The sequence below is a fragment of the Carlito syrichta genome, unplaced genomic scaffold (assembly GCF_000164805.1).
Source record: "Carlito syrichta isolate Samal-C Ts95f unplaced genomic scaffold, Tarsius_syrichta-2.0.1 Scaffold316030, whole genome shotgun sequence".
In the NCBI taxonomy this organism is placed as follows: domain Eukaryota; kingdom Metazoa; phylum Chordata; class Mammalia; order Primates; family Tarsiidae; genus Carlito; species Carlito syrichta.
In genome coordinates, this window is record NW_007260126.1 from 45,821 (window position 1) to 70,945 (window position 25,125).

General features: G+C 34.3%; 1 protein-coding gene across 1 annotated transcript in view; it reads right to left on the minus strand.

Annotated features, from left to right (window-relative positions):
* The window catches only part of LOC103276307 (liprin-alpha-2-like), a gene marked incomplete at its 3' end in the record, with an annotated part of 232,173 nt that overhangs the window by 43,922 nt on the left and 163,126 nt on the right, over nt 1-25,125 (minus strand). The window contains exon 5 of the mRNA XM_008073712.1: nt 2,011-2,127. Coding sequence (XP_008071903.1) covers nt 2,011-2,127 — 117 coding nt within the window. The remainder of the gene's footprint in view (nt 1-2,010; nt 2,128-25,125) is intronic.

Genomic DNA, 25,125 nt, shown 5'->3' on the forward strand with positions numbered 1-25,125 from the left:
GGAAGTCTCACTCTGTCACCCAGACTGGAGTGCAGTGGCCGCTTCCGGCCACCGTAGCCTCGACCTGCCGGGCTCCGGCGATCCTTCCGCCTCAACCTTCCAAGTAGCCGGAATTACAGGCATGCGCTACCACACCCGGCTGATTTTTTGATTTATTGTAGAGATGAGATCTCGCTGCCCAGGCGGGTCTCGAACCCGCGGGCTCAGGCAATCCACTCACCTCAGCCTCCCAAAGGCGCGGGATTACAGGCTGAGCCACCGAGCCTGGCTAAATGAAGACTCTTATAAAGCTATAAGATCTGCTTCTCTCTGTGTGTTTGTATGTCTGTATTTTTATGTGATATAACACTACCAAAATATATGCAAGAACTCTAATTAATTGGCTTAAAGAAAAGTAAGTGTTTAAGTCAAGAATGAAAAAGACCTCAAGATTTTTTTGTCTGAAAAAGGCATATTTCTTCATTCTAAACTGGATTAGCATAAATACAGCATTATTATGGAACCAATAATTTGTAGACGTCTATGAAAAAGTCTAGCTGATCATAATGCTCATTTTTTTTATAGCCAACCCAGTGTTTCATAATTTCCTGAGGTCAGACATAGCAGTCTACTACTAATAGCATAATTAAAATGAAACCTCAATAACAAATTACATGTTTGTTTTCTAAACTAAGTTCTCAGTCCAAATGCATTGTTTAATAGCTTGGTACTATATTACTGAAGGAATATCAGTTTATTTAGCTGATGGAAAAAGAAATAATTCTATTCTAATCTCAGATATAGTTTATGAACCCTAACTGCCAAATCTTAGTTTAGGCTAATAGTTAGGATTTTTGTAAAATACATGAATATGGGCTGAAATATCGATTTTAAATAAAGACCTGTTCATTTCTCAGCCACCAGAATTGAAGTCTGTCTCTGGAAATTTGTCTGCTTTTCTTGGTTTCCTTTGCTTTTTTACTTAAAAAAGAAACATAAGAACCCTCTCTATTTGTTTAAACTGCATAAGTCAGGAAGTGCTCAATTTATTTTCTAGTAAGAATTCTAGTGCCATTTGTCTTATTATCCAGTCACTTGCTTCTTAATCCCTAGGTTTCAGAAACTTTTGACATTCTCAGTTACACCAATTGAGCAACTTGATTCACGTGATCTTGGTGGCTAAGGTGGTTAACAATCCAGCAGTATAACTCAGGTGTAACTCATTACAAGTAAATGCTCAGGAGATTCTCCTGAGCTTCGAGTACAGGATGTGCAAATGCCTATAGAATTTTCGTCTGCTTCTGAGCCTACCAGTAGCTCGCCTTCTTCCTCTTGTTCTAGAAAGAAGTGGTTCAGCACAGAAAAAGTCTTTTACTAGTGGCTAGACTGCTGGTTTGTTTTGTCTGGGCCTAACCCCCACACAAGAGGGGAATCATTGCCTCTAAAAAAAAATGGTAAAAGTCACATGACTTCAGATCTTTTATGTAATCTCTCATTAACAGGAGTACTGCTGGGCCTTCCTGAACACAACAAGATAAATACTAAGCCAAATAAGAGTACCAAAAATGTTTGCAGTGATAAACATCAAATTTGCCACCAGTTACATATAATATCACTTATAATTCTAGAGTATTGTTTTTGTACTTAAAATAGACCTGGCTAGATATACTTTATATAGATACCATATATCATAAGTATGTATACATATACTTTATATATACTTCAGTTTTATACATTATATATCATATGTAAATTCAATTACAGATAATTAAATCATTTTAAGAGAATTAACTAAGATTAAGTAATTAAACTATATGTATATATGCCTAAATATGCATGACACATACATTTGCATTCTTTTTAAGAGAATCATATTAATCAAATTAAGAGCAATAAATGAGAAGGGAAGCCATCATGAAGCCTTTGACCAACAAATTAGCATATGTTAAAGAATGTTCATCATATGTTTTCTACATTTCATTTTCCTGTCAAATGATATATAGCAAGTAAACATTTCCATGTGCGTCATACCTTCTCATGGACTTTCTGGCCCGGTTCCATCCCTTCAAGATGTTCTGACTCTGTGGATCCCTCACTTGATGCCATTTTTCTTTGTATATGAACATTTTGCTCACGCAAGGCAACAATCTGCAAAATAAAAGCACTATGTCTTTAAAGTCTAAATACAGCACAAAGTTAAAAAAAATAGAATTGTTTTGCATATGGTTAAGATCTAAAGGATACTAGCAAGTGAGCAGAAAGTTAACATTACATTTACTCAAATATTGTTTCAAAAAGTTTTAAAAATGTAGGTTAGCATTTTGAATATTTATAAAAATTCATAACATCACTTTTAAGAAGATTTTATAGCACTATGAAATTTACCTAAGAAAATATTTTCTAGCTGAAAAATGTATCTAGTCTAATTATGAGTGCAGTCATTTAGCCTAAAGTGAAAGTGCATCTGCAATTTTAAAACAAGCACATATATAAATTGAACTTAAATAATTCTATAATGCTGTCATTAACACTTAGTCTTAAATTTGTCTTATTGACATAATTTTAATGTCCTTTGTTTTAGCATGCTTAGTTCAAATGTAGCTGATTTGCAAAAATAAATTCAGAAAGCAATTAATTCTTGTAAATATTCTGCTCAGTTTAACAGACATGATTATTTCAATAAGAAACAAGTTCTCAGGTAGTTGTAGGATAAGTGATTCTAGTAACATAAAGTGGAAAATAGTATTCTAGTCTTTTAAAATATGGTATTTTAAGATATATTTAGTATTTATATATATAATTTTGAAAATACTATATATTATATTGATGCTGTAACTTATATTTTTATGATATATTCTGTTATACTATAAATTCGGATGTTAGTATTTTTCTGAGAAAAATCAATGTGCACAGTAATTAACATACAATAAGATTTGATCAAATAAAATTTGTATGTTAAAATCATGAAACCAATGTGTCACACAGACCAATAATCACCAAATAATAATAATTTTTAAAAAGACATCAAGAGGATGGGTGTTTTCTGCTGCCTGCCACTATTTCAATGCCAGATCTGCCACAATGTGTTCATGAGATCACTGGTTCTTGCATGATCTCTGGTATTTGAGCATATGGCATATACTTCAGTAAGAGCAGATCACCACATGATGAAGAACTATGTAAATGTTCTCTTTCTCTTAGAACTACAGTCACTAAATAACTGGTTCCCTCACTCCCACTCTTGCCAATCTACCAGCTATCATCTCCAAAACAGCCAGATTCAACTTTTAAACTTAAATTATATTGTATCGCTCTTTGGCTTTCTAAAAAACTTAAATGCTTTTCCAATTTATTTAGCTTAAACATAAACTTTTTAACAAAGTCTATAATGGCCTAAACTTAACCAACCCCTTTGCTTCGGTCACACTGGCCTTTTTTCCATCCCTCAGGAATACCTGGCTCTTTCTTACCCAGAACTGAGGAATTTGATGATCTTCCTGCCTGAAACATTCTTCCCCAGCTACCACAGCTGACACAATGCCAACTTTCAAAACTCAGCTGAAATAACACTCCTCATAGAGAATGCACTTTGTCATCAAACACTTTTAACAATATATTCCTGTGTGTAGCATTCATTAAAATGTAATGTCTTATTTCTCTACATGCCCCCTTTGCTTGTTTTTTTTTTGCTAGCAGAAATTTTAATAATATCTCCTGAGAAAATAATTGTCAAAGGAATGCTTTATTGAAAACAATATTTTCATATGAAGCAGCACATTAAATTATTACATGCAGGGTATTCAATAAAAATGTGTTAAGTAATGAATAAATATAGAAAAACAAAGAATGTAAACCTAATTAATTCAGAAATAGCAAAAGATACAGACTTTGAATGCATGAGAAATTTCAGAAGCATTCTTTTTATATCAGTTAACATAGAAAAGGATTACATCAAAAGACTGACAAGAAGAATGAAATAGTTCTTGTATCATTTTAAAATTACATTCTTAACATGCTTTTGTATAAAATATGATATTACAATTTATACACAATGAGATTTTATTACAAATATATAATGAATTTTTAAAAATTCAAGTATTGTATGCAAACATATCACTAAGACAACTTCCATGGCTTAACAGATATGCAAAGTTACCAAGACATTAAAAAACTCTATGCATTTTCTTCTATAATTAATCTACTTGGAAATGAAGGGAAACTATAAAATATATTTTTTTAAAATTTAACTTTCACCTTACAGATTAATTTTCATTTGTTTAGTAAATCAGAGAAATTTCAAATATATCCAGGCTGTCTATAAAAGTTTACTGAATTAATTGATAAAAAGATGAATTAATACCATTTTAAGAAAAAATTAAAAAATAAAGTTCATTCAGAAAACACTATGCACAAATATGTTGTGCTAGTATGTTTTATAAAATTAAAAACTTCAAGTTTGTCACAAAGTGTATACATGATGATTATTTCAAAGAAAGATAAAATTTTCAACCACTAACATGCAAACTCTGTTTTATTTTTAAAATAAATCAAGTCCAAAATATTAGGCTTTGAAACTTAAGAATGTATGTACAGTACTTTACATTCTCCACAACTCTAATATGCTATTTTCCCCTAATAACAGATTATCCTGGGTAGTTATGAAAGCATAGCCTTAGTACTTGGTTTAAGTGTAGGTGTTAATAAACTGATTCTTTGCTTCACAATGGGGAAAATGAATGGTTCTCTTTTAACAATTTACCTTTGGGGTTGAACCCTTTCTTCAATGTATTCGAAAGAATGACAAGGTCACCTAGAAACCACTAGAGTCTATGGTAACACAAACCACTTTAGAAAATTCTCCCAGCTAGTTTGCAAGTTGACCACACAATATGACTGGAGAACCAGCTTGGGACAGCAAGTGGAATGAAAAGCAACTGATGGTGTCAAAACATTCTCTAGGCTTTCACTGACAGAGAATGCTGTCAGAAGGAAGGTCCCGCAACCTGTCCAGAAGAACACTGAAGTAGGTCTGGATTCCTTACTGCTAAACAACACAGCCTAAGTGCTATGGTTTAAATGTCTCTTTCAAAACTCATGTTGAAATTTAATTGCCATTGTGATATACCTAAGGGATGGGATCTTTAAGGGCTGATCAGGGCATGAGGGCTTTGCCCTCATGAATAAATTAGTGCTGTTATGGTAGGAAGGTGTTGGTTATCACTGGAGTGGGACTGTGTTCCTGATAAAAGAAGCAAGTTTGTCCCCTCATCCTCCCTCTATCTCACATGCTCTTGTTCCCTTCTACCTTTCTGCTCCAAAATAAGGCAGCGGCACCAAGGTCCATGCCAGGAGCAAGCATCATGCTCTTGAACTTTCCAGTCCCCAAAACTATCAGAAATATATATATTTTTTACACCTTACTTTTTTTTTTGGTAGAGACAAGGTCTTGCTATTGGGAACCAGGCTGATCCAACTCCTGGCCTCAAGTGATCCCCCTGCCTTGGCCTCCTAAAGTGTTGAAATTAGAGGTGTGTGCCACCGTGCCTTTTTTTTCTTTAAAAATCACCCATTTTGTGATATTCTGTTACAGCAACACAAAATGGACTAAGACACTACTTCAAATATGATGACATGGTGAGTGGGAGGAACCACTTATGTACAAGCCCTGTTGCTTAACCCAGTTCTTACATAACTGTACTAAACCCATTATGTACAAGCACTGTGCTAAACTATTTTTATCTGTGAAAGAGATATGATTCACATTGAACAAATTATTGAACTGAGACAAAGATAGATTAATGAGGAGAGCTGCTATGGTTTGAATATATGCGTCCCCCCAAATTTTATATATTAAAACAACCTAAGATCCAATGTGATAACATTGAGAGGTGGAATATTGAGGGAGTGATGAAACCATGAAGCCTCTGCCCTGTGAATGGGATAAGAGACCTTAAGGGAACTAGCGAGACCCTTCTGTACTTCCCCCTTCTGCCATGTGAGGACAGTGTTCAGGGTGTTTTCTTGAAAGTAGAAAGCAGCTCTCACCAGACACTGAGTCTGCTGGTGACTTGATCTTGGATTTCCCTTTCTCCAGAACTTTGAAAAATAAAGTTCTGTTGCTTATAAATTCCCCAGTCTCAGGTATCATAGGAGCACAAACAAAGACAAGAATTAAATAGGAACCAAATAAAAGTTGACTCATACCCTTACACTCTCTACTCTGTAACCTTGCCTCACCTGGCTTTGCATTTGAGCTTAATTAAATCAGAGAAAGTTGAGCTGGGCTCAACCTGTAATCCCGTGCCTTGAGAGGCTGAGGTGAGTGAATTGCCTGAATCCATGGGTTCGAGACCCGCCTGGGCAACTTGGTGAGCCCTCATCTCTACAATAAATAAAAAAATGAGCCAGGCGTGGTAGCGCGTGCCTGTAGTTCCAGCTACTTGGAAAGCTGAGGCAGAAGGATCGCCGAAGCCTAGCAGGTCGAGGCTGCAGCAGCCGGGAGCGGCCACTGCACTCCAGTTTGGGTGACAGAGTGAGACTCTAACTCAAAAAAAAAAAGAAAAAATAAAATAAATAAAATAAATCAGAGAAAGTTAATTGTGAGTTGGGCAAGTACTGGTATCCTCCCATGCTGGAATCCTTTGTATATCATTAAGGTTGGACCTTTCCCTGGACAGAATCACATACAGGCAAGGTTTTGCATCCATTTTCAGGGGTTTGCACTGAAAGCCCATGCATCTCTCGTCAAGAAACTTTTCACAACCATTTTAACTAATCAACCATCAATTGTCAGTTGACATTTATTTTTTAGGTGCCCAGATCCCTTCACATTTATTTTGGTAGCAACATCTTACATTTTAATTGATGACATTTCTTATTCTAATCCCAGATAGATGGTCAATCAAGGGTTCATGGCAACTGAATGGACACATTATCCAATACAGGACAATCAGAGTATTTCTTGACAAGTTTCTAATGGAGCTATGAAGAATGTTTCTCTCTTTCAGCTATGGACTGTAAGCCAGTAGAATGTGACAAAGATGCTGTTTGCCACTAGTTCCTACTTATGGAGAAAGCATGTGACAGAGATGAAGCACTCATGAATTCCTTCTGGTTTTGATTCTAGCCATATTTAAATTATTTTTGCCCTTTGCATTTTGTAGTATCATCTCAAAATTTCATTTTTGGGCCTAAACATGTTTCAGTTGGTTTTCTGTTGCAGCTAAACGTGTCCTTGCAAATGCAGCAGGAAACATGGATGACACACAGAGCATGTAATATCTAGGTGGGGATTTTGGAGAATGACAAATAATTTACCAGAGAGACAATGGGAGAAGACTTTTTTAGGTGTGTAGATGTTGGGAGCCGCAACTCCTAACAGAAGGCAAAGTAAGGGTTACCTGAAAATGGGAAAAACGCTGGCTGGGAGCAAGGCCCCAGCTAAAGCAGCCATGCTGGAGGCAAAGCCCCATGGATCCCATTGATGGGCCCCTTTGATCTTTGGGAGTGTGTGCGTAAGACAGAAAGTACCCCTTTCTGATGAAGCATTAACTGATCAGCGAGGATGATGTGTTGGGGAAACTGAAGTTTGAGACATGAATAAGCAACACAGCAAAAGCACAGCCATTAGAGACGCTAGAGAATGTTTAGTTACCTTCTTCTCCATAAAAAGCAAAACCATTGTGTATAAAGAAAATAAAAGAACTTTCCCATTCTTTATTTTTAATGGTTAACAGACCCTATACTAAAATAACACCTTAGATGGGTAAGATGGAGGAGGAAGTTTGTGAGACTTGAGACAAGTCAATCCTGAGGGCAGCTGCTTTTAAACATAATTTAAGAAAGTATAGACATAGTAGATATAGGTTTGTAAGGGTAAAACGATTTAGTGGTATAAGTATAATAATATAGGAGAGAATAGTTAAGTAGATAAAAATAGAATAATGATTAAAGATAATTAGATAAAAAATAATTAAATAGAAAACAAATATAGGATATGAGTAGTCAAGTATAATTCATATAAATGTTGTTAAGCATTATTAGATTATGATTCATATAAGTAAAATAAGAATAAAGATAGATACATAATAGGAAAGTTTATAGGAAATAATTAAGAAATAATAAAATTAGTTATAAGAAACAATAAAATTAGTTGTAGGTGTAAACACCAATATATTGCTGCTGAGTTACGTGTAAGAATTGTTAGAAATATGGTATAAAAGGGGTAAGGGTTGAAAGGTTACAGTTAATTATTTTTAGCAAAAGTTGTGTTGTTCCTGTCTATTGGTTTTAACATAATGGAAACAAAAAAAGAATAGGGAGGAACAAATAAATCATTGTAAAGCGTTTGATTATGGAGAAAAATGTAATGTAAGCATTTGTGGGCATATGTGTGAGGGGATTGAGGGTTAAAAATGCCTTATATAAGCATGTGAAAATTGAATAAACTTTGGAAGAGTCCCGAACTCGACCTAGGAAGTTGACTTATGTCTTCTTCCTTCGCTGCGTCTGATTCTCTTGCCTCAGGCCCTAACCCTTGTGTTGGAGCTGGACTCTATGTAGAAAATCACATGCATTTTGTGTTTCTAATACTTTGTGTTCCTGTGGCAAAAAGTGTCTGGAAAAAGATGAAGGAATGATGGGACTAGCAAAGATAAAGTCCTTTAACTAGACCTAAGATGTCTGTGTGCTTTTTTCTTTCTGGCTTATTGCTTTGTCTTGATCCTTATTTGTGTCTCCTGATTACTCATCAAGCTTCTGACAGCCTGATTCACTGCTTCTAGGCACTCCCAATCCGATTATCTTTCCAAGTCAGTCTCTTAGTTTTGTTTCTACCTTTACCTCCATTGGGTTATTCTGACTCGTATCAGTTTCTGACAAACTCTGACCCCATACAGTGAACTACTGGTGGTCTTGGTGGCCAGTCTTCCAGTCTGCAAAATTTCCTAAACCTTATTTTTGTTTTTTACTGAACTATATCTGAAATATCATTTCTTACAATAGATCTACTCTTAGCTCCTCCCCTTTGAACCACTGTTTTACCTTTACATCCTGGAGAGATTCACTCATTTCACAAATATTTTTTGAACACTGAAGACTTACCAGGCATAGAAATATAATGGGAGAAAAAAGCAGAAATCATTGCCCTTACTGAAACTGCATTCTCATTCAGGGAAAGAAATTATAAACAAAAATGAAGATAGCACATGTTTAAATGGTGATAATTGCAAACAAAATTAATGCAAGTGGGTGGGGGGAGGGCTGTGAGGTGTAATTTAATTACAAATTAGGTGATTTTTGAATACAGATCTGAAGACAAAAAAGAACAAGTAATGTGGATACTTGGGAGAAGAACTCTCCAGGTAGAGGATGCAGAAAATGTGAATCATTATTAAAAATACATGCTTGATATTTATGGAAATATTCCAGTGAGTCTCTTACATGATGTAAAATGTCTTCCCTAGAAGATAGCTAAAAAAAAATCAGTGCAAGTTAATGTCCAGAAACTTAAGAAAATATGCTCATGGAGAAAAAATTGATTTGGAAAAAAATAATAAAGACTACTTAATATCTTTATATTCTTAAACTTTAGGATTTTATAAGGGTTTTAAGGATATTAATTCATTTATTCAACAAATAGTCATTGATTACTGTACTAAGTGTCAGACACTGCTGGGAAAAATGCAGACAGTTTCCATCTCTCAGGGAGATTACTTTCTAGTAAAGCAGGCAAAAAATAGGGAAACAGTACGACTACAACAACAAAATAACAATCATTTATTGAGTTCTTACAGTGTACCAGAAACGGTGCTAGGCACATTATATAAATTTGCTTCTTTTCATCAACTCTCAATCTATATTATTTTTAATATTGATTACAAAGTTTGAGATTTTCTGAAAGCAGACACTGAGACTAGGAATTGGGTACAAGTAGTTTATTTAGAACGTAATTACTGGAAGCATAGCATTCCTTAAATATGCTTGAAAGAACAAGGATGAGTCGTGGCTTGTAGTTATAGCTGGTTATATGAACTTGGACAAGCTATTTAACCCCAAGTATATGTTCTTCTTCTATCAAATGGGAGGATAATAACACCTAGTTGTGGTCTACTTGACATATAAGATACTGAGTAAAATATGATGTACAGTAAACACCATTTTGTAATGACAATGGCAATAATTAACTGACCTTTACATGCCTCATCGATTTTGTCTTTCTATTTGTGTTGTGTGATCTAGCTTACTAAAGGGTTTGTATCATATGTACAAAAAAAAAGTTGTCATCTTGGGAGTGAGTTTTTATACTAACCTGAGTTGCCTTTTCTCCTTTTTATCTACCTCTTATTTACTTAGTCCTCTTGTAGATCTTTGGGATGAATGCTGGGACCATAGCCTCTTAGAAAGTTAAGTTATATACTTCTTTACCATTATCCAATAACTCATAGAACACAAGTTATTAGTCTATCACAATTGGCTGCTAGTTTTCTGACTACTTATTTGACACCAAGTGCCTTGAGACCAGGAACTATATCTGATGCATTATTTACTTCCAGTTCTTAGGACACTGACTGACACACAGAAGGTACTCTAGTAATATTTGTGGAATGTCAAATGACAATAGACTGACTATATGAGTAGAAAAACCCTTAGAGGAGTTAGAAAATTTGGATGGAAAAGTACACAGGTATTATACATGGAGAAGAAAATTAATTATCCACATAAGAAACTATATAAACTTGAAGACTTTCCAAATTGTCATATTATATGCTCTGGAAGAACTCATCAAAAACATAAAGAAAGAAAAGACTAGGAAATACTGCAACAGCCTAGTAGGATAGTCACCGCCCTAGAAAGAGGAGGCAGATAAAGCAGAAGGCATGGGTAACTATAAAGGAGGCTAGCGGCAGGATCATGGGAAATCAGTTTAATGAAAGTCACCAAGAGATATGACATAAATATGATGCAATAAGCAATTTCATTGTGCCTTGAAATGTATCATTAAAAATACTTGGAGAACATCATACTAAGTGAACAATCACAGAAACAAAAAACTGAATACTGAATACCGCCTTTTCTTACTCATAAGTCCTGATCACTGGTCATATGAGCACACAGATGGAAACAACAGACACTGGATGTTATTAATGAAAGGAGGAAGGGAGGAGTGTTGAGGAGCACACACCCACACCCACTGGGTACCCGCTTTACTATCACAGGGAGAGAGGGCCTGCTGGAAGCCCGAACCTCACCTACACACAATATACTTATGTAGTAAATTCTCACATGTATCCCACAGCTCTAAAATAAAATATTAAAGAAATATTTACTAGTATATTGCAGTGCAGGTAAAATGATTCACATGAATTGCATAAGCTGTGTTTATGCTTTGAATTTAGACTGGGTTGGTATTAGGTTAAAAAATAGAATTCTAAGAGTATCTAAAAACTTCTGCCAATGGTATTCTTAAAGTGGAAAATGAAATGAAAAGCAATGTAAATAATTTTAACTTTTACTTGATTTTCCTTTCTTTTCTTTTTTTTGTTTTTTGAGGTGGAGTCTCACTCTGTCACCCAGGATGGAGTACAGTGGCACACTCACGGTCACCCCAGTGTCAACCTGCTGGGCTCCAGGGATTCTTCCATCTCAACCTTCCAAGTAGCCGGAACTACAGGTGCGCACTACCACGCCTGGCTAATTTTTTATTTGTTGTAGAGATGAGGTCTCACCAAGTTGCCTGGATTGGTCTCGAATCCCTGGGCTCAAGCAATCCACTCGCCTTGGCCTCCCAAAGTGCTGGGATTATAGGCTGAGCCACCGAGCCCGGCCAATTTTCCATTTTTTATCTTTCTGAAAATATTAACATACAGGACATTTCCATAAAGTTAGATAGGAAAGGAAGACAAAAAAATGAGAGTTTAGAAATTACATTCCTAATTAAGAATACTAACTAGCAATAATAATAGCTGATATGTGTTCAACATTTATTATATGCCCCATATGTTATAAAACAATATCATTGCATGATCTCATTTAATCTTTCCAGTAACCATAAAAATGGAATATTATTACTTTTATTTATTATTTAATTTTTTTTTTTTTTGAATTGGAGTCTCACTCTGTCACCCAGACTGGGGTGCAGTGGCATGCTCCCGGCCACCACAGCCTCGACCTGCTGGGCTCCGGAGATCTTTCCACCTCAGCCTTCCAAGTAGCTGGAACTTCAGGGGCGCTATCCGACCAGCTAGTTTTTGATTTATTGTAGAAACGAGGTCTCGCCAAATTGCCCGGGTGGGTCTCGAACTCGCGGGCTCAGGCAATCCACTCACCTCGACCTCCCAAAGTGCTGGGATAACAGGCTGAGCCTCCAAGCCCAGCCTATTACTTGTATTTTAAAAGAGGAAACTGGTATAGAGAGAATAAGTATTATACTTGAAGTTGTACAGAAAAAGATATGACAGAGACAGATTTCCAATTCAGGTCTGATTTCCTCAGAACTTATCATTTGTATTCTATCATGCCTTTTGGTAATCAGCAGAATGATTCACTGCATATACAATCCAAGCATTTATCTAGGTCAGGACACATAAGTCTGTGGTCTGATGACAGCACAGGGGAATTTACCTGTCCTGCCTTGGCAAACAATTTAGAAGATGTCTTAACAAACAGAAGAAGTGTTCAATCACTGCCAGTAATAAAAATCATGCTGTTTACATTATTTTATTTATAACCCTTATGTAGTATAGCCATTTATACTTATCCTGAAAAAAATTTAACTACTTTTTAAAGTAAATGGCATCCACATAAACCCCTTTAGGCTAATTCTACAGGGATCTACATTCTCATGTTTTTAAATTAATATTTGCCTTCACCTATTTAACAACTTTCAGACAGCGCCCACATCTAATTAACAAAGATCCTTTTCATCTATTTTTAACCCAAAATCAATTAAAAATTCCAAAAGCGAGACTTACAGAAGTCTCACTACAGCAACACATAATTTGCATCTACGTGGATGCTTATTCTAATTTTAGCTGAATTCCATGCTTAGATTACACAGAGGTTGCAACACACACACACACAAAATAATAACAACAAAACAACTAGTAGAACAGTAATGATTTATAATTTGCACTTACCACAATAGTTAAAATTTGTGGTATTATATACAGATGAGAAAACCATAAAGATTTAGTGTGTTAAATTTAAAACAGAAGTAAGGACCCCAAGTCTGTAACTATTTCACTTCCTTGGTATATCTTTGGAGATAAGATTTATAAGCATTGCTGAAGCATATTAAAAAAGAGTACAGAGCAACTTCCAGTAGCCTGTGTGGTTTAATCAACCTGCATGTAACATTCACTTTAAATGTTTCTCATTAAGCATGGAGAGATTGTGAAAGCTATGAAACTGAACTGTTCCAGTGAATAATCAAATTGCTTTGAGATGACGATCAGAGATTTGCATTGTGAGAATTTGTCTTGACTTAGATAAAAGATAATTATTTAGTTAGTAATTGAATGAGTAAATTCATTTATCCTAATAAATGACCAAATATCTTTGAGATAAGAACAATTTCACTTTGTGATTGCTTAGAATTTTTACCATGTATACAACTTTCACTCAGTAAAGAAATATTTATTGAATGAAGAGAATACTCTATGTTCATATATTTTAAAACTCCCCACCCCAATTTTGACTAAACACTCTTCCTAATTTTTACATAGATGGATTACCTAAATGTTAAAATTTACATGCATATCACTAGTAAATTTCTGGTGAGACTTTTTGATGAAAAATATAAAAAGTGCATCAACTGGCTATTTCCAAATATTACATCTGAACTGATTTTGCTTATATCTAAATAAACAAGGCTACTTTAACCATGGAATTCAAGCTTAGTTCATTTCTAATTATGAAAAACAAATCTTTAAAAAATATTATTAAATATTTTTGCAAAACATCCCTAAAACAAAAAATGGAAAAATTTAATTGCATGCTTAAGTAGAATTTTTTTTATTTTTGCAGGAGATGCTTATGACATCCAATCTACCTTAGAACAAAAACTTTAACAATATCATTCCCAACAATAGCTATATCTTTAACATAGTTATTGACATGTGATCCTTATAAAAATGACAACATTCTACGTATTTCTACTCTGTGCATCTAATCAATATTTTTGTCATTACATTTTGATATCTGATTATTGTTTATTTACATTTATTTCCACCACTCAAATAGTTCCATAATATTTAAAGTAATAATAAAATAAAATAATAGCATTTTTATTAGAGGTATGAGAAAGGCTGCAGAAAATACAAAACAATTTAAATTGGTTAGAAGAAGTAATGAACATTAAGGCACAGGACTGCTATTGTAGTGAGTAGCAGCTAAGAGTGGTGTAAGATGGAAGAACAGTAATAAAAAAAGACCAAGGAAGACGTTAATATAGTAAAGTACAAGAATTAATCCAGAGAATGAAAGAAAAAATAAAGTCCTAAACAGTTTTTCAATGGTAAAAAAACAATTTCTTAACAACATATATTTATCAATGCAAGAAAGCAAGCTTCAATTTAAAATACATAAGCAGATATATAAATGAAAAGGGTGAAGAGTATTTATTAAAGTAAACAACACTGAGAAGTGTAATACCAAGTGTAAAATGACTAAGATAATTCAGTGTTGAGTACTGAGGACAACGGGAGTAGTTTAATTGAAAGTTTTGAATTCCATCAAGAAAATATAATCTCCATCAGCAAGAAAATGCCATTGCTAATAACTTCTCACCTCCTGAAGCAGACAGCAGATTCCTACTTCTATTAAAAATAAAACATAGAATTTATTGAAAGTATTGATTATTGTAAAGTACATCTTTGTACAGATGGACACTTTCTTCAGGTATCGAAATATACTAATTTGGCTTGGCCTGCAGGGTAAGGCAGAAAGGACAACTGACTGCAGTAATTAACTCTCTCTTACCCCAATATAAAGGAAAAGCAAAAATGAGAAGACCATGTTATGCAGAGGAGAGAGTCAAAGCAAGCTAAATAATCCAATGAGTCCATACATGACCAGTGTACAAAACAGGAAGTATACTCTATGAATAAGAGTTCTTGTCTTCAAAAGTCCCAATAAAAGTTTATTTAAAAATGAAATATGCTAAGATATGAATAAAAATTTCTATTTTATTTACTTTATGTATGCTAAGAAGTATAAACATACTTTGAGCAAATACTGGCTACAATTTTTTTTTTTTTTTTTTTTTGAGTTAGAGTCTCACTCTGTCGCCCAGACTGGAGTGCAGTGGCCGCTCCCGACCACCGCAGCCTCGACCTCCAGGCTCCGGCGATCCTTCCACCTTAGCCTTCCAAGTGGCAGAATCTACAGGTGCGCTACCACGCCCGGCTAGTTTTTGATTTATTGTAGAGACAAGGTCTTGCCAAGTTTCCTGGGTGGGTCTCGAACCCGCGGGCTCAGGCAGTTCACTCGCCTTGGCCTCCCAAAGTGCTGGGATTACAGGTTAAGCCACCGAGCCCGGCCTGGCTACAATATTAAGTTTAAAAAGTAAACCTACACAATTCGAATCGTCTTTTGCTCTTTCAAATGCATTCCATTTGCTGTCAGGAATATTTGAATGATTTTGAATGAACATTCTGCTTTAAGAATCCAAACTTGCTATAATTCCATCAACAAAATTTGAATCTTTTAAAATTAATCTCTCTGAAGAAGGACTTATTGATTTCTACATTCTCCTTCTAGCATCAGGAAATTTGAACTCCTCATTCAAGCGTGGCTAACACTGTAAGTATACACATGTTTTGTTTTTTCCCCACTCAGGGAAGAAGTGACAAAATTATAACTTCTATCTTATAATGATTTTTTAGTTATATTATTGTAAAGGAAAGAATCTTAATATTAAAAAAACATTTCAAAGTGCTTGAAAAGTACTTGAGAAAATGTGGAAGGCAGAAATCCATTAGTCATTCTTGCATATAAAATAAGGCAGCAAAAAGAATGTTTCCATTTAGTTTCTTGCTTAGAAATAACAAAAGCATACTAAAACCATTGTTCTGAACAATTATTTAAAAAATAATCCATCTACTTGGATTCTGACGGTAATTATCAAGTGTTACAGTCATCTGCACACATTTTAATTTTATTTTATGTGATTTTTAAATGTATACATGTTAAATATGTCAGTATGAGAAGGGAACAGAACTTATGTGAATTTTTCTCCCTTATTTTTATGCATAAAGAATATCTTACAGAATATTTATTGATAAATCAATTCCTCTCCCCATCAAATTGCTACCTAGTCAGTCCCAGTGTACAGAATAGTTACACCTTTGGATATATTTTAATTCAATTATCTTTAAAAGAGTTGGAAAATATTATGTCAAAAAAGACAGGAATGACATTATCTAAATCAATAATAATATTTACTAGAAATTATTTATGTCAAGCACGGTTTTAAGTTCTTGACATGTTGATTCACTTAAACCTCACAACAACCATATGAGTTATTTTTATGGTTGAACTAATTGAGGCAAAGAGTATAAGAAAATTGTCTATAGTTACAAGCTAGTAGATATTAGAACCTCTTAGCAAGAAAGTAAATTCCACTGGGTGGGAATTATAGCTTTCATTCAGAGTACGTTTGCCTCTTTCCTTTCTTATCCTCAACCATTGTTTCCAGAGTAGACTATATTTCTAGCATCCAATTCAATGGTCTATGTAGAATGAGGGTTTTATACTCACCACTTTTCCCCATACTAATTTCTAACTACTCCTTACTATCAACTCTTCATAGACTATTTCATACTTTTTTGGCTCCTTTTCATTTCTGTTTCTGACAGACCTGCAAGTTAAAAATGACTTACATTTTTGAATTACTGAAAAACATTGAATAAAGGATATTTTGTAAGACACAAAACCATAAGAAATTCACTTTTCATTGTCTATAAACACATTTTTGTTGGAACATAGTCAAACTCATTTGCTTACCTATTGTCTATGATTGTTTTCACACTACAATGGTAGGATAGTTGTGACAGAGTCCATTTGGCTTACAGACCCTAAAATATCTGCTAGCTGGCCTGTCACAGGAGTTTGCTGATAACTGGTCTAGAGGTTCTTGTTTATTTCCTTAAAAAAAAAGTGCTTGAGTGGATTTTCAGTTAAAGTCTATAACTCAATCTCTAATTTTTTTTAGGTTTATGCTCTCTATCCCTTTAATACAGTGTTTTTAACTTATTTTAAGTTGGTGAAAACATGAAATATATGATTCCACAAAATGGAATCACCTGATGAACAGGATATGTTTTTTCACATGCTAATTTTGTCTATCATGTCTAAATAGCAATATTTCAGATGACATGATGACATCGGCTAACGTCGCAAAGGAAACAACTGAAAGAACACAGAAAAAAATTTTAAAAGTAAACACCTTTTGCAATATTTTCTATCTATAACTCTCTGAAATTTGCTTCATATAATTTATTACTACCTAAAATTAGTTTTAAATGTATATATCTCTAATATAAACTCTTTGAGGAAAGTAATTTTTTTCTTCCTTGGTTATGGTATGCCCTTGAAGCCCCAAACAGTACCTATCTACCACTCAGTAAAGAGTATAAACTATCAATTAAGATCATAAGCTGTGCAGGAGAATTCTGGTTCTACCGTATACTGACAGCGTGAAATTAAACCAACTGCTCAACTACAGTGTGCCTCAGTTTTCTTATCTGTAAAGCGATGATGTTTGTAACATCAGCCTAAAAGGTTATTCATGTAAAGATAAAATATAAACAGAATTTTTAGGAGAACCTCACATATTGTAGGTACTCTATAAGTGTTATTGTTGTTATTATAAATGTTTGTTGAATGAATGTGGAAGAAATTTGTCTCCTTTGAATCATCCCTGGAGTCACCATATCTAATTTAGATTAGACTTTTGAATTTATGCTAAAATGAGTTAAGGCTTTTGGGACCACTAGGCTGAATAGAATATATTTTACATTGTAAGAAATTAATTTGGGGGTGTCCAAGGCAGAATACAATGGTTTTAATGTGTTCCTCATGAAGCTTATTTTATCATGGCAGCAGGTTAGTTATCATGAGAATGGCTTGTTATAAAGTTAGTTTGGCTCCTGGTGCTTCCCTCAGTCTCACACATTCTCTTCTGATTTAAGCCTGCCATTGTGGGAGGTCCCTCTCCAGATGCCAGTACCATGCTATTGGATTTCTCAACCTTCAGGGAAATAATTTTTTAAATGAATTATGCAGTCTTTATTTAAATTAGTATTTTGTTATAGCAGCAGAAAATGGACCAAATTTTGTGGAAACTAAACAACATACTTAGTAGCAATCATAGGATCAAAGAGGAATTCTGAAGGAAATTTTTAAAGTATCCAGAGACAAAAACAAAACAGAGCCTACAGCAACTTAAGACTTGCAACAAAAGCAGTACTGAAAGATACCTACATCTTAAAAAAAGAAAACTCCCAAGTCAACAACTTAACTTTACATGTCAAAGAATCAGACATTTATTAAATAAAAACATTAATAAATTTACTACAATCAGAAATGAAAAAGGAGACATTATAATGAATGCTTCAAAAATTTAAAAAGGATCATAAGGGACTATTATGAACAATTATACTCCAGCAAACTGTAACCTAGAATAAATGGATAAGTTCCTAATAATAAACAATCTGCAAAAACTGAAGTAAAAAAATAAAAATGCCAGCCGGGCTTGGTGACTCAGCCTGTAATCCCGCGCCTTGGGAGGCTGAGGTGAGTGGATTGCCTGAGCCTGCGGGTTCGAGACCCACCTGGGCAACTTGGTGAGACCTCATCTCTACAACAAATAAAAAAATTAGCCGGGTGTGGTAGTGCACGCCTGTAGTTCCAGCTACGTGGAAGGCTGAGGCAGAAGGATCTCCGGAGCCCAGCAGGTCGAGGCTGCGGTGGCCGGGAGTGGCCACTGCACTCCAGTCCGGGCGACAGAGTGAGACTCCAACTCAAAAAATAAAAACAAACAAACAAAAGAACAAACCTTATCAGAATAATGACAAGAAGATTAAATCTGTAATAAAAAAAATCTCCCCCCCACCAAAAAATAAAAAAACTCAAGACCTTATGGCTTCATGGGTGAATTATATCAAACATTAAAATAGAAAAATATATCAATTCTTCTTAAGCTATTCCAAAAAATGGAAAAAGAGTGAACAGTTAAAAATTCATTTTATTATCCTAGCATAACCTTGATTCCAAAACCAGATAGAGGCTACAAGAAAATAAAACCACAGGCCAATATCCTTGATGAATATATATACAAAAATGCTCAATATAATTGTAGCAATCTCAACTTAGCATATTGAAATAATTATACACCCTGACCAATTTAGATTTGTCTCTGCGTTGCAAGGAAAGTTCAACATACACAAATCAATCAATGTGATACAACACAATTAACAATTTAAATCAAAACCACAATGATCTAGATGCAGAAAAGGCATTTGACAAAGTTCAACATCTGTTTATGAAAAAAACTCTTAAAAAGAAGGTGTAGAAAAAACTTACCTCAACACAGTCAAGACCATATATGAAAAGCACATAGCTAAGATCATACTTTACAGGGAAAAACTGAAATGTTTTCCTCTAAGATCCAGTAGAAGGAAAAGATGCCCAAACCTTACTATTTCTTCTCAACATACCATTGGAATCCTAACCATAGCAGTTAGATAAGAAAAGGAAATAAAGCAACTTAACTGAAAAGGAAGAACATAATAATCTCTGTTTGCAAATGACATGACCATAAACATAGAAAACTCCAAGAAAACAACAAAAAACCTGTTATAACTAATGAGCAAATTAGTAAAGTTACAGGACACAGAATCAACATACAATAGTCAGTTGCATTTCCATACATATACATCAAACTATCTGAAAAAAAATTAGAAAAGCAATCTCATTAACAATGACAATGAAAATAATAAAATGCTAAGTAATAAACTTAGCCAAAAAGGTGAAAGATTTTAAAATATATTTTAATATGGGTAGATGCTGGGAAAACTCCATCCTCATTATTTTTTGAAATTTTCACAGCATATAATTTCCATGATTATTTTATAAAAAAATAAAATAAGAGAAATTTCAGATATTTTGTTTAGTTCTCAAAAATATACTGGAGTTTTGATCAGATTAATCTATACAATAACTTAAGGTAAGTAAATATCCTTACCATACCTAGCTTCACACTTATAAATGCAACTTTTGTTTCTATGTGCTTAGGGCTTTTTGTATTTCCTATCTCACAATTGGATTTGCTGTTTTAGCTACAAATTTCTATGCATAATTCAGCATTGATATATAAAATATATTTACATCTATAGTTATATGAATGAAACATCCTTTTCTCTGATGCTTTCTCTTTATTTACTCCTGGCCTGGGACTACTACTGATATTTAGGTATATATTTTTATACGACTTTATTAAGTTCACTAATAAATTCTAAACTCTTTATATTTGTGTATTCTGGAGGCTACTTGCACATTAACATTCATTCTCTCATTTTTAGCAATGGAACCCTCATATATGGCCACAAAAATAGAGATTGCACATTCTTTTTTTTTTTTTTTTGAGTTGGAGTCTCACTCTGTCACCCAGACTGGAATGCAGTGGCCTCTCCCAGCCACTGCAGCCTCGACCTGCTGAGCTCCGGCGGGCGATCCTTCTGCCTTAGCCTTCCAAGTAGCTGGAACCACAAGCGAGTGCTACCATGCCCGACTGATTTTTTGATTTATTGTAGAGATGGGGTCTCGCCAAGTTGCCCAGGCGGGTCTCGAACCCTCAGGCTCAGGCAATCCACTCACCTCAGCCTCCCAAAGGCGCAGGATTACAGGCTGACCCACCAAGCCCGGTGAGATTGCACATTCTGATCTCTTTTACAGCTTAAAGTGATTGTGAGACCAAGTTTTGTTCAACAGAGTGTAATCAAGAGGCTTGTGTGTTACTTTCTGAACCTACCCCTAAAAGTTTTCTTCGTATGATTCTTGATCCTACAATACTCTGCTGGCTGGAAGTACTGCCATCTCTGGCAGGCACTTTAACCCAGAGATAGAAACTAGCTTATTTTTGTGTTCCTCAACACCTTTGTTTTGGATATAAAAGACACATCAGTGAGGGTGCAAATTCAACGAATTCCTTGAATAGAAGATAATCACGGGAATAAGTGATGAATTACCAAAACCTTAAGAAGAGTTTTAAAAAGGCAGATTAGAAAGACATGAATAAAGCCAAAAAAGGGAAGTGGCTCAGTCATTTGCTGAATTATTCAGGTGAGTGACTTCAGACTTTGGAACCATACTCTCTGCATCTTTAAAATGGCATGACAATAGTACTTTCTGCCTTGTAAAGTTCTGAGGTAATAGCAAATTTAAATCATTTTTTACTGTTAACAATAGTAATGGTCTCACGATGTGAATTCATAAACCTGAAGGTGAAGAGAAATACATGATTAAAGCTTCCTGGAAGACAGTGAAAAAATGGTGCTAAAATATTGCTTGATCCAGTGTGGTGCCTCAAAAACAGTAGCTGCCTCTCCTATAATTTCTAATGACACTATTATTTAACTGTTCCGTAATTTTTTCTTGTAAGACTCTCTCTCTCTCTTCTGATTTTATGCAACTTCCATAATAGGTATTCTGATTCTCCTGTAGGTTATCTTCTTCCTCATCTCCTAATGACAGACAGTTCACTTAATGTCTGTAAACCTCAGTTTCCCGATTTACAAAATACTATAAATAATTATACTTGCCGGGCTCGTTGGCTCAGCCTGTAATCCCGTGCCTTTGGGAGGCTGAGGTGAGAGGATTGCCTGAGCCCGCGGTTTCGAGACCCGCCTGGGCAGCAAGACCTCATCTCTACTTGGAAGGCTGAGGCGGAAGGATCGCCGGAGCCCAGCAGGTCAAGGCTGCGGTGGCAGGGAGCTGCCACTGCACTCCAGTTTGGGCGACAGAGTGAGACTCCAACTCAAAAAACAAAAAACAAAACAACAACAAAAAAAATTATACTTTTCTCATAGGTTAACTGGAATGATTAACTAAAACGGTGTATATGTTTTAGGGGAGGGGCTTATAGTGCTTGGCATAGTGTCAAGCACACGGTAATCTCTTACAAAATTGTATGTATTTGTTTTTTTTGCCAAATTCATGAATAAGTGAATTTCAAGATCCTTTATAAAATGCATGTTGTGCTACAGAATCATCCTGTGAACAAATAAGGCATATGTTTATTCAGCAAAATAATATTTCAAAAATAAATAAAATTGAAAAAGAAGGGAGATTTGGTCCTGGGTATAATATAAAATACCATCATTCTGTTTATCTTCACATTGTTTATAATACTTTGTTATCAACAGAAAAGTTTTTCATCTGCTAACTAATATTGACCTTTGGAGCCCAATAAGATAAATACAACTTTAGCATATTGAGTTTAAAAAGTGCTTTCTTGTACATGATCTCATCCAAGTATCACGACTTCTTTGAAAGATAAATGAGTCTAAAATTTACTAATATATGTTCTATTTTGCAGATGAGAAAACTGAGGCAGAGAGATGTTAAATAAATTGCCAGACATTACAAAATTAGTTAAGGAGATATCTAGAACTCAAACTTAAATTTTCTGACTTCAGCTTAATTTTTTAAAATTTATACTTTGTCTCTCACTAAATTTCAATATTTATTCTAAAGTTTTTAATAAATAAATAATCTTTCTCAAATTATACACTTTAAAATTAAAAATAATATAGGTGGATAAAATAAAATGGGTCAACTCATAAGGCTTACGATCAAAATATTAATATCAAACATAATCTTGCTATTAATAGAGAGAGAAAAAGCAGTTTAAAATCTCCATGTACAAAGATAAAACAACCATGTCTCCTACCTCAAGAAAAATAAATCCAATGCTTTCATCAAAGAAAAGATTCTAATCAAAATAGAAGTGTCTGAAAAGATTTGCAAACATACTTCAAATGTCTTATGCACAATAGGTGACATCTTAAACTTCTATTTTAGATAATTGCTTCCCTCAGGCTTTAGAAATAGTAAAAATAGTGAAGTAGCAAACAACAATTTTGTTAGCTCTCTTTCCTTTGTTAGGTTCTAACATGTTGTCATAAGACACCTCAATTTTCTTTTATTTGGGAAACATTGTACTGTGAGTACAATTATCAACAGAAAAAAAGACATTTTCTAGTGATGATAATAACTTGGGTAATTCACAGTTTCTACACTTATCTTTACAATACATTATTATCATCAAGGATAATCAGGAGGTACAATAAGAAATCATAGATCTTTGTAAATAACTACTAGTTTTACAACGTTGAAACTTTGAATTTACCAATATAAATGTAAAAAGAACATCGTTCAACCATCAACTTTTTAATGAAATAAAACCAAGTGAGAACTATACAATTTTCTAACCCCAACTGATACAATTCCCACAGGAAGAATAGGTTCCCAATAAGTAGGTCTATTGGAAACTCTTAACAGTTTTCAGGCAAGCTAAAAACATATCATCAGAGAGTTTTATATTGCTTTCAAGGAACATAAGTTCAGAGCTGCAAGGATGTCGTTGTCCTATGCAAACACTGTTTTATTATTAAACACATACTATTTTCTGGTAAGTTTAGCCATGATGACTTGTTCCAATTGTTAATAAAATAAGCTCCTTTTATCTGTCTTTCTGTTCGAATGTTAATTTAAAATTGATGATGAAATTTACTAATATCATTACTATGAAAATAAGTTAATCAGTTGAGTTAGGATATGTGGTATACATAAACATGCAGGACATTGGAAGTCATTATAAGATTAATCACTTTTATAAAGCAGTGATAGATGTACAAAATTAAATCTGCTTTTATCTCACAGAACTGGGAAAGAGAGTTAAAAGATACAAAAGCGAATAATTTGCCTACTAAGAGAAATGATTCTCAATCTTAGGATACTGAAATAATTTAACTCAAGAACTTTTGCAATGGTCTCTTTCTACGTCAAGAACTTTTTACACACGGATACGGCGGTTTTAATTTGAAGAGAAAATTGACTTAGTGATTTAATTAATTTTCACATAAACAATCCAACTTCAGATTAGTATTTCTATTATGTCCCTCAAGGCAACTTCCTTAATAAATATCGCTCAACAAATCTCCCACTTTTTCCATGTTTTTCTGGATCATTTTCAGCTATTTAAGTTTCTTTCGAACTATTTCAATGTAGTTGAGTTGCTTGTGGATTTTAGAAGGTTTCTAATTTTTACCCAAGTTTTAGGGAAACATTTCACTTCTTAGTTTATTATGAGTGGTCAAAGTCATCAGAGACAACATCAGTTTCATATTTGTAATCCATCCTTTTGAATTATAATGAATAAAATAACATCATGGATTTAGATAAGGAAACATAATGGGATAACATAGGTAGTTTCAGTTGGTAAGAGTTGCGGAAAAGTGGTTATTATTTAATTTGCTGGGGGTAACTTAATGAGAACCTCCTCGAGGTCTACCATCCCATGCTAACTGTCCTCACTTCCCTTAGCAGATAACCCCTTTCCTTGGGAAGAATCCCTCTGATAAAATTCCAAGTCTTTCTTCCTCTCTAAATCAAAATTTTTTTTCATCACTGCACTATACATTCTATGTTCCTTTCTCAATTTCTCAGAAAAAGGAGCTCTGTTCCATGCAGCTAATCTTGGAGCTATGCTTATCCACCACTATATTGCCATTAATAATATGTTTTCCTTTGTTTATTCCTTTCTTTCCATTGGCTATATGCATTTTCAATTCTCTCCCGTCCTAAAAAGACTATCTCTCAATACTGCCCGATTCATTCAGCATATGCCTTCTCTTCCCTTTCGTTACCAAACTTTTCAAGAGAGTATTATTACTCATCTTCTCCCATTTTTCTTAACATCTATTGACTCATACATTCCTTGCATCACAGCTCTTCTTCTTTCAGTATAGTTTATTAAAACTGTCTTTGAAAATATTACTAGAGATCTTTTAATTATAAATCTAATCACCTCATTTTAATATAATTCTTTATGCCTTCACAGCCAGCAATGTGTGACCAACTCCA